This window comes from Arachis stenosperma, chromosome 2, assembly GCF_014773155.1.
Source record: "Arachis stenosperma cultivar V10309 chromosome 2, arast.V10309.gnm1.PFL2, whole genome shotgun sequence".
In the NCBI taxonomy this organism is placed as follows: Eukaryota; Viridiplantae; Streptophyta; class Magnoliopsida; order Fabales; family Fabaceae; genus Arachis; species Arachis stenosperma.
The window spans coordinates 22,837,518-22,858,521 of NC_080378.1; the positions used below are offsets into that span (position 1 = coordinate 22,837,518).

Below are 21,004 nucleotides of genomic sequence, written 5' to 3' on the forward strand. Positions count from 1 at the left end.
ATGAAGAAGGTGATCCATGAGGTCCCTTTCAAACTCAAAAAGGGTCAACTTTGATCAAAGGTTGGACCAAGTCCTCATAGACATTTATGAAGAGGGCGTTCAATGAAAGAGAGATTCAAGAAGGAAGCCGGTTCAACTGAGAAGGCATGACCTCAAGCCCATCACTAAGAAAAGGATGGAGCAAACAAGAGATCCCACTCATCATGAAATCCCTAAGATACCTCAAGGGATGCACTTTCCTCCACAAACTATTGGGAGCAGATCAACACCTCCCTAGGAGAACTGAGTTCCAACATGGGACAACTAAGGGTGGAGCACCAAGAACACTCCATCCTCCTCCATGAAATTAGAGAAGATCAAAGAATCATGAGAGAGGAGCAACAAAGACAAGGAAGAGACATTGAGGAGCTCAAGCACTCCATAGGATCTTCAAGAGGAAGAAAGAGCCGCCATCACTAAGGTGGACCCGTTCTTTGATTTCCTTGTTCTTTATTCTTCTGTTTTTTCGAATTTTATGCTTATGTTTATCCATGTTTGTGTCTTGAGATCATTAGTGTCTTAGTGTCTATGCCTTAAAGTTATGAATGTCCTATGAATCCATCACCTTTCTTGAATAAAAATGTGCTTAAATGAAAAAAAAAAGAAAAGAATTGCATGAATTTTGAATTTTATAATAGTTTAATTATTTTGATGTGGTGGCAATACTCTTGTTCTCTGAATGTATGCTTAAACAGTGCATATATATCTTGAATTTGTGGTTCATGAAGGTTGGCTCTTGAAAGAATGATGAAAAAGGAGACATGTTACTGAGGATCTGAAAAATCATTAAAAATGATTCTTGAAGCAAGAAAAAGCAGTGAATACAAAAAAAAAAAGAGAAAGAAAGCAAGCGAAAAAAAAAACCGAAAAAAAAAGAAAGAGAAAAAGAAAGAATAAAGTTGTGATCCAAGGCAAAAAGAGTGTGCTTAAGAACCCTGGACACCTCTAATTGGGGACTTTAGCAAAGCTAAGTCACAATCTAAAAAGGTTCACCCAATTATGTGTCTGTGGCATGTATGTATCCGGTGGTAATACTGGAAGACAGAGTGCTTTGGGCCACGGCCAAGACTCATAAAGTAGCTGTGTTCAAGAATCATCATACTCTACTAGGAGAATCAATAACACTATCTGGATTCTGAGTTCCTAAAGAAGCCAACCATTCTGAATTTCAAAGGATAGACTGAGATGCCAAAACTGTTCAGAGGCAAAAAGCTAAAAGCCCCGCTCATCTAATTAATACTGATCTTCATAGATGTTTTTGGAATTCATTGCATATTCTCTTCTTTTTATCTTATTTGATTTTCAGTTGCTTGAGGACAAGCAACAATTTAAGTTTGGTGTTGTGATGAGCGGATAATTTATACACTTTTTGGCACTATTTTTAGTATGTTTTTGGTATGATTTAGTTAGTTTTTAGTATATTTTTATTAGTTTTTAGCTAAAATTCACTTTTCTGGACTTTACTATGAGTTTGTGTGTTTTTCTGTGATTTCAGGTATTTTCTGGCTGAAATTGAGGGACCTGAGCAAAAATCTGATTCAGAGACTGATAAGGACTGCAGATGCTGTTGGATTCTGACCTCCCTGCACTCGAAGTGGATTTTCTGGAGCTACGGAAGCCCAATTGGCGCGCTCTCAACGGCGTTGGAAAGTAGACATCCTGGGCTTTCCAGCAATATATGATAGTCCATACTTTGCCCAAGATTTGATGGCCCAAACCGGCGTTCAAAGTCACCTCAAGAAATCCCAGCGTTAAACGCTGGAACTGGCACCCAAATGGGAGTTAAACGCCCAAACTGGCATAAAAGCTGGCGTTTAACTCCAAGAAGAGTCTCTACACGAAAATGCTTCATTGCTCAGCCCAAGCACACACCAAGTGGGCCCGGAAGTGGATTTTTATGTCATTTACTCATCTCTGTACACCCTAGGCTACTAGTTTTTCTATAAGTATGACCTTTTTCTATTGTATTAGAGGACTTTGGTAGCTATCTTCATTTTTATGCTATCTTAGATCATTGGGAGGCTGGCCATTCGGCCATGCCTAGACCTTATGCTTATGTATTTTCAACGGTGGAGTTTCTACACACCATAGATTAAGGTGTGGAGCTCTGCTGTACCTCGAGTATTAATGCAATTACTATTGTTCTTCCATTCAATTCCGCTTGTTCTTTATCCAAGATATCACTTGTTCTTCAACTTGATGAATGTGATGATCCGTGACACTCATCATCATTCTCACCTATGAACAAGGTGACTGACAACCACTTTTGTTCTACAAGCAATCAAGGCTCTAGTGAATATCTCTTGGATTCCTGATTGGACGATGCATGGTTGATCGCCTGACAACCGAGTGCTCGCCTGACAAACGAGCCAACCATTCCGTGAGATCAGAGTCTTCGTGGTATAGGCAAGAACTGATGGCGGCATTCAAGAGAATCCGGAAGGTCTAACCTTGTCTGTGGTATTCTGAGTAGGATTCAATGACTGAATGACTGTGACGTGCTTCAAACTCCTAGCAGGCGGGGCGTTAGTGACAGACGCAAAAGTATCAATGGATATTATTCCGGCCTGACCGAGAACCGACAGCTGAATTCCGCGTGCCGTGACAGGGCATATGCAATCGCTTTCACTGAGAGGATGGGAGGTAGCCATTGACAATGGTGAAACCCTACACGAGCTTGCCATGGAAAGGAGTAGGAAGGATTGGATGAAGACAGTAGGAAAGCAGAGAGACGGAAGGGAAGGCATCTTCATGCGCTTATCTGAAGTTCCTACCAATGAATTACATAAGTATCTCTATCTTTATCTTTTATGTTATTTTCGTTCATCATCATATCCATTTGAGTCTGCCTGACTAAGATTTACAAGATGACCATAGCTTGCTTCATACTAACAATCTCCGTGGGATCGACCCTTACTCACGTAAGGTATTACTTGGACGACCCAGTGCACTTGCTGGTTAGTTGTGCGAAGTTGTGTAATGCCATGGAATTGAACCACCAAGTTTTTGGAGTTCATGACCAGGGATTATGAGAGTTGTGAAAAGTATTGTTTACAATTTCGCGCACCACCAGTCAATGCCAATGCCGCTGCAGCTACCTCGTTAAAGGTATCTGGTGGATCCAGTTTTCTGGGCAACAAATTTCTGTTAGCCTGCAAAAAAAAATGATAATTATTAAATTCTAAATAATATCAGTTAATAATTTGTTCAAAAAAAATAGCAACAATAATTAAACAATATTATTATTATTATCTTAAAATATAATAATAAATTATTAAAAAATCATAATTATTTATCTATTATTTATTAAATAGTATTATTAATTATTAAAAATTAATAATAACTTATCCTCACTATCATAACCAGTATTATAAAATAATAATAATAATAATAATATACTAATTATAATAATAATTACTCAAATATAACAATAATAACAATAATAATAACCATTTATTATATTATCTATATCCTAAACGGTATGTTATTAACATACAATATTACTTATTATTAGAAAATATTAATAAAATATTAAACATAATAATTTTTTAAATTAAATATTGTTAAAAAAATCATTTACTATACAGTATTATTATTATTATTATCATAAAAAATAATAATAAATCACAAAAAAATAATAATAAATTATTACACATTATTGTCATTAAAATTATTAATAAATTATTATCATTAACATACCCACTATAATAACAACAACAACAACAACAACAACAACAACAACAACGTCACTAACAATACAGAGATTAATTTGCCTAATAATAACAATAATAATATAATAACAATATTAAAAAAATTAAACCGTAACGAAAAATAAATAACAACATAATATTAGTTATAATAATATTAATAACCACAATACTACTAATTACAACATAAATAAATAAAATTCGAATAATATATATATATATATATATATATATATATATATATATATATATATATATATATATATTCGTTGTTAAATATTAAAAAAAATTACTTACAAATTGAGAATGATCCAAATACTCAATAATATGTTCTTTCGGTTTGGTATAATTACGCAACTTTTTTTTTCTGCCGTACAGTTCTTCTTCGGCAACACTTAGCTCCTTCACTGTTAACTCTTGCTTCCTCACTCTCCTTCAACTCTTCCTCACTTTGCTTCAGTAACTCGTTTTTATCTTTGCTCCCCTTCCAATCTGCGTTTTGGCTTATAAGGACCAAGTTGAACACCCTTCAAGAACACGTGGCGCGCATGCAGCTAGGAAGCCTGCAAAACGCAACCTCCGTTTGGTTCTGCTACGCTGACAAACGCAGCCTGCGTTTTGCGCAGTTCCATGTTGGTCAAAACCTGCTCCTGTCGGCATGTAGGGCACGTTTTGTTTGCTGGTTTCCTTTCCAGCCCAATCGCAGTCAGCGTTTTGCAGCAGCTGCAGATTTTTTATTCCAACGCCTGCAAAACGTTACCTACGTTTTGCAGGTCTCTGATCAATGCAGGTCCACATTTATTGATAACATACCATGCATCCATATACAAGTTTATCACCAATCTTTTATCCATAACCAAATTAATTTCTGGACAAAAAGATTGATGAAAAAAGATTTCTTGTTCTTATTCAAAGGATGGACCCATTTCGTCTATGCAATCCTCCTAGATAAAACGCATGATAATGTTTTCTTTCTTTTTTTCCGTTTAGGGTAAAATGCAACTTGCATTTTTTTCGTTCCCCGCAAACGCAAGTTGCATTTTATAGAACTGTAAATATGCAGGTTCACAATTCTACATAACACACAATGATATAATATGTGTGAATAACATCATTTTTATTTCCATTCTTAAATTATTTTCTGGCAAATAACAGAAGCAGAGTTTGAAATAGGTACTACTATCTTTTAAAAAGAAAGGGAACATTAGAGCAATACTTGAGGGTTTATATATATATATATAGGTCAGGTTGCTTATACGGTTACATTCCTTCTTTGGGCTGCAATCCTTCTCAAGATCTTGAATAATGCAAGATGCTTTGTACGGGAGCTGCCATGTTTACTTTTTTTAATGGGGTTGAAATTGTAAATTTGATAACTTCAGAAATCAAGCCTGTCAGATTAAGTGAACTGATAAACGGAGCCACATGAATTTCAATTCCTTTGGAACGGTCTAGTGAATTGATCACAATAAAAATAAGGGAAAAATGTGAACACAAGTCACACGAATCAAGAAATGAGACAAAATTTATCAGTTGTATTCCTCAGTTGCTTTGTCTGTTTTTCTGGCAGAATTACATTAACATGCCACTTTATCAGAAACAGGATACATGAGAAATTACAAGTTTTATCTGCAAAAAATTAATCATTTTGACATACCCCGAGATATCTTAACAAAATATTCACCAATAGATTCATTTACTAGATTACATGAAACTAACAAAACTATATAGATCTAAGTACACTGAAAGAAAATAAGAAAAAGAAAAAAGAATCTGGTTTTGCTGCTGGTAAGGGAATCAACTCGTAAACTCACGAGGATTTACTCCTAAAGTTCTAAGCTCTTTGTGGAGACCTAAACTTGTAAACTTCTAATAATAATTTAAGAGTTAACACGAGAGTTTGATAATCTAATTTGGTTCCTCAAATAAGGCCACTAACTGGTGAAGTGCTAATATTTTGCATTTCCTTGTTAGCTTCAAAAGTTTCATTGCTCATAGCACTCTTCCTCCTTGGCCTTGCTTCTCCGAGCATCATTATCACATCTCTCATAGAGGGTCGATCTTTTGGTAGTTTTGCAGTGCAAAGAAGTGCTATTCTGAGAACCAAAAGCATCTCTTCTTGAACATGCTTGGAGCTTCCTACACTAGGGTCTAATGCTTCTTCTAAGGATTTATTCTCTATTTTCCTTCTAATCCACCCTACTATATCTACTGATTCTCCAAATTCTGGATCCAAGGGCCTCTTTCCTGTTAGAAGCTCCAGTAATACTATACCATAACTGTAGATATCTATCTTTTCATCCACGTTCAATGAGTATCCATATTCTGCAAAATAATGAAGCACTTAGATAGTTGGCAATGTGAATCTTATGCATCTGAGAAAGAGAAAAGTTATTTTGACTAATCTTCATATAAATCATATGAGGAAACGTCGATTTTGTCCTTCAAGTTGCACTGGTGTTAGTTCTTGCAATTTATGGAAAAAGAAAATAGGACAGCTTAGTACACAAGCATCCTGTGTTAATGTAGAATTTAGAGAATGACTGCATCCAAAGAGTGTCATGTAGACAATCTAACCTAATAATTACATATTAGTGGCTGCTCTCGCAGCTTGAACCCATGACCTTGAGGTCACAGGGACAACTATGCTCCAAGGTATGGAAACGTGTTTAAAAACAAAAGGCATATGAAATAAGTGGGATACTAACAAAATGGTTATCTTGGTGGACTAATTCGAATATATTCTTGATTGATGTTACCCTAGACGTCAAGTGGAATGTTATGACATAGTGATGTATAAGTGTTTAAGGACTAACATGATTCATATTTGCAATTTTGTCAAAGACTAAAGTTAACCACTACTCTAAATAACATGATGCTTTTATTCAATCCTAATAACTATGCTGTCATTGCTATGATCTTTTTGACCATCGTACTTGTTAAGCTTTCTAAAAACAAAGTAAACATTAATCCTACATAAAGTAAAAGTAAATTCTCACCTGGGGCAATGTATCCATAGGATCCAGCAATCATGGAGACAGTTTCATTCTTATGCATCATCATCTTGGCTAACCCGAAATCAGCTATTCTTGCCTCGAGATTCATGTCGAGCAGGATGTTACTCGACTTGATGTCTCGATGGATAACGGCCGGATGACAATCATGGTGAAGATAAGCGAGCCCCTGCGCGACTCCCAGAGCAATGTTATACCTCGAAACCCAATCCACAAGCAATCTTCCAGCTTGCTTGCCATGCAAGGCATCCCCAAGGTTTCCATTGTGCATAAACTCATAAATTATCATCAAATCAGTGTCATTATAAAGAAATCCTAATAGCCTAACAATGTTCCTATGCCTTAGCCTCCCTAGAAGATTCACCTCGCCGACAAGATCATCGCTGCTTCCCACTTCAATATCAGATCCTGATCTCCACAATTTCTTGACTGCAACAACGGTACTTGATTGTGCTATCTCGGCCTTGTAGACAATGCCGGTTGCCCCCATTCCAATCACATTTGTTTCCTTGACGCAGGACAGAATATCAGTACTTGTAAAATCAACCCTCTGAAATGCCATCAATCGCCACGGCCACCGTTTGTTACCCTTATAAAATCCATTTGGGAAGAAGCACAATCCATTGGTGTACCATCTCATGTATAATGATCTTGCAGCTAAAATCGCAATTGCAACAGCAAAGATTGTTGATACTCCAATGATCCATCCTAGAATAATATGCTTTGTATATGAATTTCCATGGCTTGACGAATATGAAGAGGATTTGGCACATGGAGGGAGGACACCACCACAGAGGCCGGCATTGCCAGCGAGATCATTCGGATTAATCGCTCTTAACACACCATTTGCAGGGACAGGGCCTTCTAGCTTATTATACGAAACATTGAATGTTTCCAACGCCGGCGACATACCAAAGTTTTCAGGTATTTTACCAGTCAGAGAATTGTTAGCAAGATCAAGAATGGACAATGTAGGCATGCTCGCTATTGCTTTCGGAATTTCTCCAGTCAATTGGTTGTTCTGCATGTTTAATCTCACCAATTTCTTACACGAACCAATGCTAGCCGGAATGCTTCCAGATAAGCAATTCGAAGAGAGATCAAGGACACCAAGCAAGGGACAGTCCTGCAACTGATCTGGTATTTTTCCTTCCAAGTTGTTGTTAGAAACAATGAAGGTCTGAAGATTTGTAATGGAGAAAATCATCGAAGGAAGCGAATAACAGAGCTTGTTTCTTGAGAAATCAATGAAAGAAAGCGACGTTGAAGAAGCAATGTCGTCCGGAATTCCACCGGTGAGAGTATTGTTAGCCAGTTCCAATCTCTGAATCTTTTTAAGCTTGCCAAAACCAATAGGAATCGTCCCTGAAAGAAAATTGTTGTGAATCCGAACGCGAACGAGGGAAGAACACGAGGATAAACTTGCTGGAATTGGACCAAAGAAACCGTTATTAAAGAGTATAAGCTTGGTAAGATTCCCCATGGTGCAAAGATTCTCTGGAATCTCACCAGAGAGTGAGTTGGATGATACATCTAACCACTGTAATGGTGAATTCTTTCCAAGGTTTCTAGGCAATGTCCCTGTCAATGAATTGTTCCAAAGCTCAAGAACCTGCAAATGATTCAAATCTCCGATGCCGGCCGGAACCGGACCGGTTAACCGGTTTCGCATCAGATTCAGTAGCTGAAGATTCTTGATCTGACTAATTTCATCTGGAATCTTTCCAGATAAAATGTTATCCGAAAGATCCAAGAACATTAACGAACTCATGTTTCCGATTTCCGGCGGAATTTTCCCGCCAAAACTGTTCTTGTACAAGAAAACCGTCTCCAAAAACTTGAGTTTCCCCAACTCTTTTGGAATTTCACCGCCAAGATTCCCCTCTGCTATATCAAGATACTTCAGATTCGTGAGGTTACCGAATTCCGACGGAACTCCACCGTCGAATTCGTTGTATCCGATAATCATAAACTCCAGGGAAGACAATTTTCCGATCTCCGCCGGAATTTCGCCGGTGAGATTGTTCCCGGAGAGTCCGAGATACTTCAAATTGCGGAGTTCACCAAACGATTTCGGAATGGAACCTTCGAAGAAGCTTCCTCTAAGATCAAGTGTTTCCAACAAAGAAAGATTTCCAATCTCCTCTGGAATCAAACCTGAGAAATTGTTGCTTGACGCATTCAGAGTCACAAGCTGCGAAGAAACCGTTGGAATTGGAAACTCGCCGGTGAAGAAATTCTGACTCACGTCAAGAACCTTCAGTGTGGTGACGCTAACTACGGATTTGAAGAGTGATGAGTTGAATGCATTGCAGCAGAAGTTGAGAGAAGTGAGGCTCTTGAGTTTTGTTACGTCGTTGGAAACAGTGCCAGTGAGATTCATGTGAGAGAGATCAAGCTTTTGAACGGATCCATTTGAGTTGCACCATACACCAGTCCAGTTACAGTGGTGAACTGGAACTGCACCGTGCAGTTTCCAATCCTTGAGGCTGTTGAATGGATCGTTGAGACCTTGTTTTATGGAAAGCAATGCAGATATTTCATCGTTATGAGCAAAACAAGAAGAGAATGAACCAATGGTATAGCATATGAGTATGAAGATGAGAAGGAATGGAAACTGTGTTTTCAGTTGCATGTTAGTTATTGTATGTGTTTGGATTATTCTTGTGGTTTTTGAGAAATCTATCTCTCAATTTTTTTTTGCACCATTTGTGAAGACAGTGTGTGTGTGTCAGTAGTGAAGGAGAATGGTGGTGGTGGTGTGTGATGTGGGGATGAACACAACAATGACACAGATAGTGATGTGTCTAGTTTTGGTAATATTATGCTTATGAGTTATGATTTGGTATATGATTAAATATGATCATGATATTATATTATGTTATTATGACAAGGCCAATAATATAAATAGGCTTGTTCAATTATTTTTTGACGATATATATTATTTGCATTTATTTTTATCTTGTACTAACATATTTATTAATATAATTTTACATATTAATTCGTCCATCATGTATAATTAAAAATTCACAAACAAAAACATCAAAGATCAACGAATATAGTTATTTTGTTTAGTTGTACTCTGTTAACAATTTCAACTCCAAGAAAATAATTACCAATAAGCCTTTGTCAGGATGCTTAAAAGATAAAAAGAAAAGAAATCATCTGTTCCACTCATGAAAAGTAAGTATTGTAAATCAGCTCTATTTTTTTTCTTTACGCTTTACCTCATCCTGCAAGTAAATAAGGAACTTAAACTCTTTTCGAGTTATCAGACAAACATTTAGAAGATGATTGATTGTCCATATCAATAAAAGCATTGCGAACCTGCATACAAAATATACAAATATATTTTACATCAGCGTCATGGAGGCATGGAGAATTAAACCACAAGGTCAGAGTAACTATGCTTAATTCATGAACCGGAGATTTGTTTGTTCATAGGTGGCAGCTGCTAAGCTAAACCGATCACATCCTAAAAATCAGGCCAGTTTATGCAATTTACTGGTTAAATGTCGGTTCGACTGATTTTCTTATCGATTTTCTGTCAAACAATTTTTAACCGCAACCAATTTAGTTAGAGGATCAATTTGTAGTTAATCCGGCTCAGAACTATGATTTTTACAAGTAAATAAAATAAGAGTAAAATGATAATTAATTTCTTAAAGATTTTGAATTCAGATTAATTAATTTCTGAACAAAAAAATGCTAATTTGATCATCTAATATAGCAAATCATAGACACGTTATATTATTCTATCAATTTATTATGTAAAATTTGTATTATTAACTATTATCACCTATGTATTTATAAAAGATTGTCATATAGATAATAATTTTTAAAGTAAAATTTTATCTGTTTTAATAGGATTTACAGTAAATAAATAATAATTAATAAAGATTATATAAAAATTCAAAAAATAAATGTCTAAAATTATATTATTTTTATATTTATATGACAACAATTCTATTTTATTTTGTACTATTTGTTAATGGAAAAATATATATATCTATTATTTGTTGTCCTAAAAGATCTTATTGATAATTTTTTTAAAGCTAATTAATTTAAAGTCAAAATCTTTAAAAATGTAATTGTCACCTTGCTCGTAAAATAAGAAAATTATTATAAAGTTTACATTTAATATAAAAATAGAAAGAATATGCCAATTGAATACGAAAGAAAAGTATATTTCTCTTTTCTTTTTTTTTTTTTTTGTCACCAGAAAAGTATATTTCTCTTTGTCGTTTGTATTTCAGAATCAGATGGCAGTGTTTTATACTTTACATAGTTACAGACTACAGTGAAGCATTTGGACTTATTGGAAGTTTCTCCGACATAAAACATGGGAGAGAATAAATGAGAAGTATTCTGACTTTTTTATCCCCGGTTTGGTTTGTTCTTTTCTTCTTTCTTTTTAGTTAGGACTTCGGACTTAGGAGGCAAGCTCAGGCTTTGGTAATTTTATCCAAAGAATTATAAAATGTATTTTATGTTAAAGTTTTTAATATATAAAAATATTCACATGCATGCAATGGTCTTATTTTCGTTCTCTTGCGTTCATCGTTTTTGTTCCAAACAATTTAACTAATAATTTTCATGTTTCTTTTTCTGAACATTTGATCTACCCCACCTTTCTAGTTTCTATTTTGAAGCCTCAAATGGAATGCTTTTAAATATTTTCCTTAAGTAAATCAATTATTATATAGCGATAATATTAGGAAGCCAAAAAAAAAAAAAAAAAAAAAACTCGCAAGAACTTGTTAAAATTTAACCAAATAACATGCAACTGAAGACGTGATATTTCGTTTGACCAACGAGTTTAAAACAAAAAATTAAAAATAAAATATATATGGGAACACTTTTATAGTATTAGAAACTTTAAAGTGAGATACATTTCATAATTATTTTTGGTAAAATTATCGGTGGCCTTTCTGTTAAAGAGAACTACCAAATTCTAAGCCTACGAATCAATATCTTACATTTAAAGTCAATGCCAAATTTCTTGATGCATTGTTGCATTAAGTTTAATTAGTGTATCGTAAGTTCCTAACATTGTTTAAGATATCAATTTCAAAATTAACGGCGGAAGTGAAGAACAATAATATGGCAGATATTACTGTAGTTTCTTTCTTTTCAAAAAAAAAATTTTTGACAAAAAAAAACTCAACACATCAAGTGAAGCGAAAAGATAATAACAAAAACTAATGTAAACCATAAAAGAAGCTGTCCAACTCCAAATAACACTAATGTTTATCCCAATGTCATCTCTGTCATTGCCAGTAATAATAAAAAAGATCCACACCTAACTACTTCTTATAATTCATGAAGGACATATGGATAATTTCATCAACTTTTTATTTTTATTCTGAAAAATCGTTCTACTTTTTCTAGCCAAATGTTCCAGATAATCGCACAGAAAACCATCAACCACCTCTTGCGCTCCTCCTTGCTAGCTGATATATCAGTCCAACTTATAAAATGTTCCTTCAACGTCCCCGGATATGACCATTGCCTTCCAACAAAAGATAACCAAGCACACCAAACCTGTCAAGAAAAATCACAACCAAAGAACAAGTGGTGATCATATTCAATACTCTTGTTGCAAAGCACACATACAACATCTTCCTGGTGGATAACTCCCAACTGACTTAGCCTCTCCTTCGTATTGACCCTACCAGTCAAAACAAAGCAGACAAACAGTTCAACTCACTACAAGATTTTTGTTTATTTGTGGAGGTTTTTTCTCCTATTTGTGGAGGTTTATAACCCCCACCAAATGGTTTATGGGGTTTCCAAAACCCCCAAAATTTGAGGTGCCACGAGGTCTTTTGTAGGGGGTTTTCAAAAACCTCCACAATCTATTCAGTGGAGGTTTTGTGTATGTTTAGTGGGGGTTTTATATTGTACTTTTGTGACGTTTTAAAACCCCCACAAATTAATTTTTTTATTTAACAAAAATTAACTATTTTGTGGGATTTTCAAACCTCCACAAATCCTGTAATTATTTATTTATTTTAAATTTCAAATCATTCATTAATCTCATCTCATTTACATATTCTCAAATTAAAAACTAAATCTTTTATAAGACAATTCCTCAATAATATAAGACATAACTTTATATATAAAAAAATTCTCAATGTCAATAGTTCCAAACATAATTCCATATGGTATTGTTCTACATAACTATTACTGTTTTTCTTTAAAAAGTAAAATAAAATAACAAGAGGTCAATCCCCATATAGATGCATAAAATAGAAACAATCAATTTCTGGAACATAATTAAATTAAACATAAGAATCAAGGAGAAAGTAATAGAAGGCAGGTAAGAGCAAGTAAAGACATTTTCTTTGAGGCCTTGCCTATCACTAATGACATCTTCCTCACGAAAACTGCAAATAATTTCATTCCATAATTGGGCAAATTTGGTAGCTTCAGTTCTTCTGCTAGCAGAAATCTATACAAGCATGAAAATTAAAGTGAAGAGAATAACGAGATTTATTTTTAATGTACTAAGCAATAAAAATGTAGAAAGAAAAAAGATTATTTATCACAAATTCTGTTCAGCAATAGCAAGCTAAAGAAAGGATAAAATTGATAGCGGCCTCTCCTAGATTTTGGTCCATAACTGAAAATTAAGGTCCAAGTTTCTATGATATGTGACAGTTCCAAACTAATAACCTATAGAAAGGTTAGAAGGAAAACACTAAATAAATAAATAATCACTATTTAGTGTGATATATGAACTTGACAATTACCTTTTGGGAAGTTAACTTGTCGAGATACAAGATAATGGATCTCAGGAAGTTTCTATGGGCAGCGATCATAACATTCTTTCCGGATAAAAGTTGAGGTTCAATCTGCAACACAATATCAATGGCACAATCTCTTATCAATGTCAAATAATCACTTCAGCCACAGCAGAAATTCAACTATACAATGTATCAAACCAAATACTTCTTGTCTAAAACATATATTGTTGAAGTTACTCAGTATAGCACATATAACATCAATTATATGCCAGTATATGCATAATAGGCAATAACCATAGGATTATATGTCAATTTATCGATTACCTAACTTTCTGGGTTAGTTTCAATTTAGCAATGATTTAGGAGCATGCCATTGCGATGCTTCCTAGTTCCTAATATGCCCTAAGCTTTCTAATAATAAGATACCACTAATGTAAAGGTTGAAGTCTTGCAAAAAAGAAATTCTCGGTTTCATACTTCCATACCCAGGATAGATGTATCCAACTATGTATTCTATCCTTTCTGATAACATTCAAAGCAAGTGCCTTCAAAATTGGAAATGGAATGAGAGAGAAGCATAATAGATACTATAAAAATTCATCATGGTAAATTAGTAGCCTTCCCTATATAGTTGTTATCATGATTTGCTTTTCTTGGTAATAAGTTAGAACATTTTTCAGGAGATCCAAATACCTTTACAAAATGCACATGGTGATTTGAACAGAGATTACCTCTTGGCTATGGATTGAAACATGGAATTTTAATTGCGCTCGCTGAAACAGTGCATCGTTGTGTTGATTGAGAATATAATGCTTAACCAAAAAATGCATTCATCAACCTGCATGAACATTTAGACAACTTATAGATCTAGGACCAGCACAACTCATGAACCAGCTATGTAATAACGTTTCCATAATAGGCATATAGTAAACAAACACAACTAACAGGATACAGTGAACCTTTCTGAAGCATCTCGAGTGGGATTTCCACTTCTGGTATAATCATAGGGACCATTTTCTATTGCATTAGGCTGCATGAATAGGAGTACTGGTCAATAAACATAATGAGATCAAGAAAAAACTACTCCCTCCATTCCAATTAGCACTCTTACTTTTCTGGTACATCGAAAAATTAATGTATCTAGACACATTTATGTCCAAATACATTGGAAAGGTTCATTTCACAAATCTGCATAAATTAATTATTATTATGGTAATTAAATCAGAAAAAAGAAAAGTGTTCATATAAGAATAATTTATTTGACTAAAATATTCTGTCTCCCACACGACATGACTCTAACATATATTAATCAAATCTAGACAAATAACAATAAAGAAGAAAGAAAGTAGTCATAGATTTTAGCAGCTTTTGAAGTGTTTAATTACTATGTTGACAAAGAAAAAGAGGGAACAAATAATTAGCAGAATGAAGTGATTTAAAGGATCTGACGAAGTTTACAAGTGTCCAATTGCCATATTCTCAAGTAGAAAGACTGTACATACCATTTGCCATCAAACTTCTTAAAGTCTCCATCAACCATGGAAAAGCGAAGTTCTTGATCCCATGTCTGAAGCATTATAGAAAACATACAGTATTAATCATATATCAGAAAGTTCAGTATTGACAACTAATCTATCAAATCAAATGTGATTTATGTCCACTGCAAATGAAAACTATATACGAAACTAGACACTGTCGAAACTGACCTAGAATCACTATAACAAACTCTAATATTAAAACATTGATTCAACCATGAAAGACTACTAGAAAGAGTACAAAAGTCTCATCAATAACATTCACAATAATAGTGAACGCAGCAAATGCTGATGTTATGGATATGGCACTCATCAATCTTAAAAATAGGCCTGCTTTAGTATAAATTACATTAGCCTTTGTGTAGAGCACATCAAATAAAAATCCAAATCGAACTTAAACCACTTTAAAGGCATAAATTGCAGGATTGACCCCTTCTGGCAAAGGTTTTCTCACCAATATCATCAAGTGTAATAACATCCAAATTCCAGTATCAAGTAGAAAAGATATGTTGGTCGATTATCTTACCTTCCCCTTAAGAAGTACATGAGCACATAGCCAAGAGATTCCAGATCATCCCTTCTGCTTTGTTCTGCCAGAAAAGTAAAGTACAATAAGATAATTAGAAACGTTCAATACTATATGTAATAACCCATTTCTAATTTATTATCAACAGGGAAAAGAAAAAGAAAGAATTGAATAAACTGTACAAAAGTAGTACTCACCAATTCCAAGATAAGTGTTGACACTTGCATAGCGTGCTGTTGACATTTGCATTTTATAGAACAAGAAATGTAATAGTAGATTTCTTTTTGTTGAAAAAAAAAAGAAAAGAAAAGTGAAAGCATTTTACTTTTTCCCTTTTGGAGTGCAAAGTACAATGAATACTCGGTCCAAACTTGGAGATAAGATTAAGATCATAGGATGATATTGGGATTAATTAAGTTTTAACATTGAGTGACATCTCCCCAACCAACATATTTTAAAATAATAATGATGTGTGATAGCTAATTAGCTACTGCTCCCAATTAATTAATTAATTAATCAAAGTTAATTGACTGATAAGGGGAACTTGACTCTTCTCTATTTTTGGTTGAAATAAAACAGGGAATCCGGGAGTCTGGGAGAAGGAGATTTATATCGAAATAAAACAGCTGATTATGTACAAGGCCAAATAAGAGCATGCAAGAAAGGAGCACAATTAAATATACCTCATTTACGCTGGTCAGTAGTATACATCAGAACATCCTGTTAAAAGATAAAAAGGATAAAATAAATTAAAAAGCAAAACATTTTCTCCTACATTGAATCATTTTAATAACAAAATTTTAAGAAAAGAGAAATCACTCTCCTTATTTATCAGTAGAAACCATTTGACCAGAAAAGAAAAACACAAGTGGTAGTAGTGAAAGTGTATAAACTCACTCTAGCCATGGTATAATTGATATTGGCTGGCCATCCTGAAAACCAAAGAGTCCACCATTGAAATCTTTGCCATAATTATTTAAATAGCACACCACCTTTGATGAACAAAAGTTGTTAGCAACAGTATTAAATAAAATTCAATAAAAGAGAGGAGTAGTGAAAAGTGGAATCCGGACTGCAAAGTGCCGCTGTTTGAGGTAGGGTCTGTTATCATCACTATGCCACTCAATGCTTGCACCTCTGCTCCAGCTGTTTGATTATTCATATATACAATAAAGTAAAGATTGTAAAAGAAGTAACAACCAACAAGCAATTGATGGTCCTTAAGATAGAGTAGTAACCTGATTAGAGCGGTGAATTCAACAAAGAGCTCATATTGACAGTTGAAAAACTCCTCTAGCTTGTCTTTCAACCTTGAGATGGGAGAGAGTGGTTGAGAAAACATTGAGTTTATAGCCAACAATACTACTACTCTTGACAATGGAATAAATCAAGGGAAGGGAATGGAAGAAGCAAGCAAGAGAATCTGAAAAGGGAACCTAACCTTGCATTCTTCAGGGGAGAGGAAGTTGGGGACCATCACATAAGGGTGTTGCAAACCACAGCAAACCTCACACATTCCTAATCCTACCTTCTTTTCAGTTTTCCGTTTCTATTTCTGAATCTCATCCATTTTCACTTTGAAACTGATGCATACTTCACTTTCAAACTGACACATAGACCTTGCAGTCAACGAAAATGCTTCCATATTTCTGACAGGCTTCTCCAATAGTTGGAATGTAAACAACAGGAAGCAGATCCTCCATGTTATTATCAATCAGAAGCTTGTAAAACAACCTCTCATTCCGCTCCTGAAAAAACAGAGTCAATGAATGTCACATGTAAAATGGTGAAAAATGTTGATTGTTATAACTAAGAACCTTCTCATTGGTTCTTACAACAATAATATTGAATCTATTCATGAATTCACTTCGAATTAATTATTTCAAGAAATTTAGTATTATACTAGTTACCAAGAATCTGCAGATAAATCACAAGTTTTAGTTACCAGGTAGTTCCTATTTTTCATGACAAATAAAAGAGGATTTAAGGTAAAGTTCTTCATGCTCACATGAACTTTTGCTGTAGTCTAAGGCTTAGAGAAGGATTATCACTTCATTGTTTTCTTGAAATCAAAGTCCTATACAACAACACACCCTAACTCAAACTAACAATTAATCATGATAATATGACATATTTAACGAATTCAAAGCAATACCTCTACAATAGTTTCCAAACTGAACTCCTTCCTCCACTTAATCATGTTATCAGACATTAGCTTTGTTTTCCCGAAATTTCAATAGTGTCTGAACCGAATTCCTTCCTTGCATTATAACAAAAATTTCATCGCAAAATCAATAAGCAAAAATATCAACACTAAGAACGCAGAAGGAGATCTCAAGTTACCATGTCGTAACCTCAAGAGACGCGCCGACGGAAGAAACAATGAGAAAAGAGATTGTCAAAGTACGTGGTGGCATTGGCGCTAGCGGCAAGGAGATGAATCGCTGTGATGGTGGCAGTGGCCATGGCGACGGCGACGATGACTACAATTTAGGGTTTCGCTCCGTTTGGCTTGTTCACTCTCCCTCTCACTCGAAGCCGGCCCTAGTTTGCGTCTTTGATATGAGCTTTGAGTGTTTTGGGTGGGCTTTTGGCAGTTTTGGGTGTGTGGCGATTTTAAAATAATTTATTTGGCAGTTTTTTATTTATGGGGTGTAGAGGAGGTTTTCAAAAACTTCCACTATATAACCTCTAGTAATCACTACGAATCTTGTAGTGACTCTCAGTGGAACTAAACATTTTCAAATTGTCCTTATAAAGCTGTAGCTTATTATACCCTCCGGAATGATGTCCTCCTACAGTATCTGCATAAAAGAGTTAGTAGAAAAGACTAATTGTTTATCAAATTTGCATACAACTCTATCCTCTCTACCATAAGCTAGTTTGACCAGCCTTAACGCATCATGCAACTGGTTCACTAGATCCAACTCCCATTGGAATAGCTCACGCCTCCATTGGAAGTTTCATATCCACTCAACCCCATCCCAAAACCCGCAATCCCCTTTAAAGGATTCTCGTTGGTTTGAGACTGAGAAAAGTCTCGAAAATTGATCTTTCAGAGCACCACCACGCAGCCAAAGATCCTCCCAGAACCGAGTCCCTCTCCCATCACCAATCTCCATAGCCAACCCAGTAATCATCTTCTGTCTTACTTGCTGATTTTTGAATTGTATCTGGCAGATATCATTCCAAGGGCCCCCTTGATAGGTAAAACCTGAGAGGACAGCAACATATTTGGGTTTAGGTTATTACAAGCGCAAACCACCTTCTTCTACAGCAGACAATCCTCCTTTGAAAAGCGCCACCACCACTTAAAAAGAAGGGCTGTGTTTCGCAGCATGGCATCCCCAATGCCCAACCTACCAAACTTTTTGGGAGCCTACACCACCTCCCACCTGACCAAAGCCATACCATTCCTACCATCCTCCTTACTCCATAGAAATTTTCTTTGTAAGGAAATAAGCTTCTTCGCAACAGCCTTTGACATCTTATGCAGGCTCAAATAATATACAGGGAGGCTATTTAGCACAGATTTAATGAGCACCAACTTACCGGCTTTATTGAGAACCTTAGCTTTCCATAGGCTGAGTTTTTTCTCCACTTTGTCAATAATTAGCTTCCAAATCTTCACCAACCTTGGATTAGCTCCTAGTGAGATCCCCAAGTATTTTACTGGAAAGGAGGCTTCCTTGCAACCCAGCACGCAGCACATATGTTGTACCCACTGAGCATCACAGTTAATTGGAATCAAGCTAGATTTATCAAAGTTAATGCTTAACCCCGACATTAACTCAAAACAGCGAAGAATCCTCCTGTAATTCTTAACAATCTCTTCCTCTGGGGAGCAGAACAGAATGGTGTCATCCGCAAACTGAAGATGCGACAGCTCAATATGATCTCTACCAACCAGTAATGGAGATATGCGCCCGTTTCTGACCGCCTCCCCAAATATCCTATGTAGAACATCAACGACGAGGACCAACAAAAAAGGAGACAGCGGATCACCTTGTTGTAGGCCCCTTTCCATCTTAAACGACTTAGAAGGCGAACCGTTTATCAAAACTGACATAGAGCAGGGACTAACACACTCTATAACCCACCCCTCCACCTTCTTCCAAATCCCATTTTCTGTAAAACAAGATCTACGAAACTCCACTTGACTCTATCATATGCTTTCTAGAAATCTAACTTTATTATCACCGCTTCCTTCTTTCTCAGTTTAAGCCATTGAACAGTTTTGCAAGCAATAAGAGCCCCGTCATGAATTTTTCTCCCCTTAACAAAAGCACTCTGTGTCTCACCTACAAGTCGTGGCATTATTGCTCGCATTCTCCTAACCAGCATCTTAGAAATGACTTTGTACACGCACCCGACCATACTAATAGGCCCGAGGTCTTTGATTTCCTTTGCTCTAGTAAACTTAGGAGCCAGCGCAACCCAAGTGAGATTAGCAATCGCCGGTAATCTGGAGGAATGAAAAAAGTCCAATACCGCTCCCGTGAATTCAGAACCAATTTTATCCCAACACTTCTTTATGAATTTCATGTTGTAGCCATCACTCCCCGGAGCCTTAGATGATTCACAATCCCACACTACTTCTCTAACCTCCTCAGAAGTCGGCTGTATCTCCAGAGCCACAGCATCATCCTCACTGATCATCTCCACCAGACCGTCTCTAAACCCTACCAACGACGACTTCTCTTGATGATATAAGTCCTTGTAGAAGTCCCTAATCGCAATCTTGATTCTAGCTTGATTCCTTATCAATCTTCCATTAATGACCAGTGCATCAACCCTGTTATTTCTCCTTCTCGCCGAGGCTATGTTGTGGAAGTAGCTCGTGTTTTTATCTATGTCCCTCGCAAGTCTTGAACGCGACATCTGCTTCCAATGTAATTCTTTCCTTACATACCATTTCTCACAACACGTCACAAGGGCTTTCCTTCTTGCCTCTACCATTTCATCATAAGCCCTGTTTGCCCACCATGTCATCAATCTTATTAATCTCTTCCTCCAACTTCGAAATTTTGTTGTCCATGTCTTCAAAATTGTCTTTATGCCATTTTCCCAAAAGAATTGCCAAAGCCTTCATCTTATCTGTAAATTGCATGTCTCCTAGCCCTCTCTATTCCTCCTTTACCTTCCTCAGGAAGCCTTCATGTGTAAACCACGAGTCAAGACTTGTGAATGGTCTAGGACCACCTCTCAGTCTCTTATCTTTCACTATAATAGGACAATGGTCAGACAAACCCCTTGGACCACCTCGTAATCGAGTCTTTGGGAACTCCTCCAGTCATTCCAAACTCAACAGGGCCCTGTCAATACAACTACAGGATCGTCCTCTGAACCAAGTAAACTTGCGGTCAGTAATCGGCAAGTCCACTAAACCCATGTCTTGTATTCAGTTCTTGAAGTCCTCCGCCGACAAGGATAA

At 35.8% G+C, this 21,004-nt stretch overlaps 2 protein-coding genes and 1 long non-coding RNA gene across 21 annotated transcripts; all 3 read right to left on the reverse strand.

The window, feature by feature from the left end:
- Positions 1-5,414: 5,414 nt before the first annotated feature.
- On the reverse strand, positions 5,415-9,437 carry LOC130962135 (MDIS1-interacting receptor like kinase 1-like). Its single transcript, XM_057888236.1, has 2 exons — positions 6,746-9,437; positions 5,415-6,071 (listed from the first exon to the last, which is right to left on the reverse strand). Exons 1-2 carry the CDS (start codon positions 9,393-9,395, stop codon positions 5,668-5,670), a joined length of 3,054 nt encoding a protein of 1,017 aa, XP_057744219.1. The 5' UTR covers positions 9,396-9,437; the 3' UTR covers positions 5,415-5,667.
- Positions 9,438-11,992: 2,555 nt separating this feature from the next.
- LOC130961218 (uncharacterized) lies at positions 11,993-18,195 on the reverse strand. Of its 19 annotated transcripts, none has more exons than XR_009079431.1 (13): positions 17,914-18,192; positions 17,726-17,830; positions 17,012-17,318; positions 16,809-16,880; positions 16,644-16,716; positions 16,468-16,562; positions 16,254-16,290; positions 15,571-15,803; positions 15,012-15,076; positions 14,469-14,539; positions 14,241-14,347; positions 13,516-13,617; positions 12,331-13,214 (listed from the first exon to the last, which is right to left on the reverse strand). It is a non-coding gene; the product is annotated as an uncharacterized LOC130961218 (long non-coding RNA). The 19 variants fall into 19 exon arrangements; XR_009079426.1 differs by having other exon boundaries at positions 15,571-15,634; positions 15,768-15,803; positions 16,468-16,716; XR_009079437.1 differs by having other exon boundaries at positions 12,835-13,214; positions 16,468-16,502; positions 17,914-18,191.
- A 66-nt stretch (positions 18,196-18,261) lies between these two features.
- On the reverse strand, positions 18,262-19,597 carry LOC130962690 (uncharacterized). The gene is made up of 2 exons (XM_057888868.1): positions 19,123-19,597; positions 18,262-18,374 (listed from the first exon to the last, which is right to left on the reverse strand). Exons 1-2 carry the CDS (start codon positions 19,595-19,597, stop codon positions 18,262-18,264), a joined length of 588 nt encoding a protein of 195 aa, XP_057744851.1.
- Positions 19,598-21,004: the final 1,407 nt, after the last annotated feature.

Bases quoted from the DNA above. Each gene is read 5' to 3' on its own strand.
- LOC130962135 (XM_057888236.1), bottom strand. From the start codon at position 9,395: ATGCAACTGAAAACACAGTTTCCATTCCTTCTCATCTTCATACTCATA. The intron at 6,072-6,745 runs GTGAGAATTTAC...ATTATTTTGCAG, and splicing joins CTATGGATACATTGCCCCAG to AATATGGATACTCATTGAAC.
- LOC130962690 (XM_057888868.1), bottom strand. From the start codon at position 19,597: ATGGAAAGGGGCCTACAACAAGGTGATCCGCTGTCTCCTTTTTTGTTG. The intron at 18,375-19,122 runs GTAAGTTGGTGC...TCTTTTATGCAG, and splicing joins TAAGGTTCTCAATAAAGCCG to ATACTGTAGGAGGACATCAT.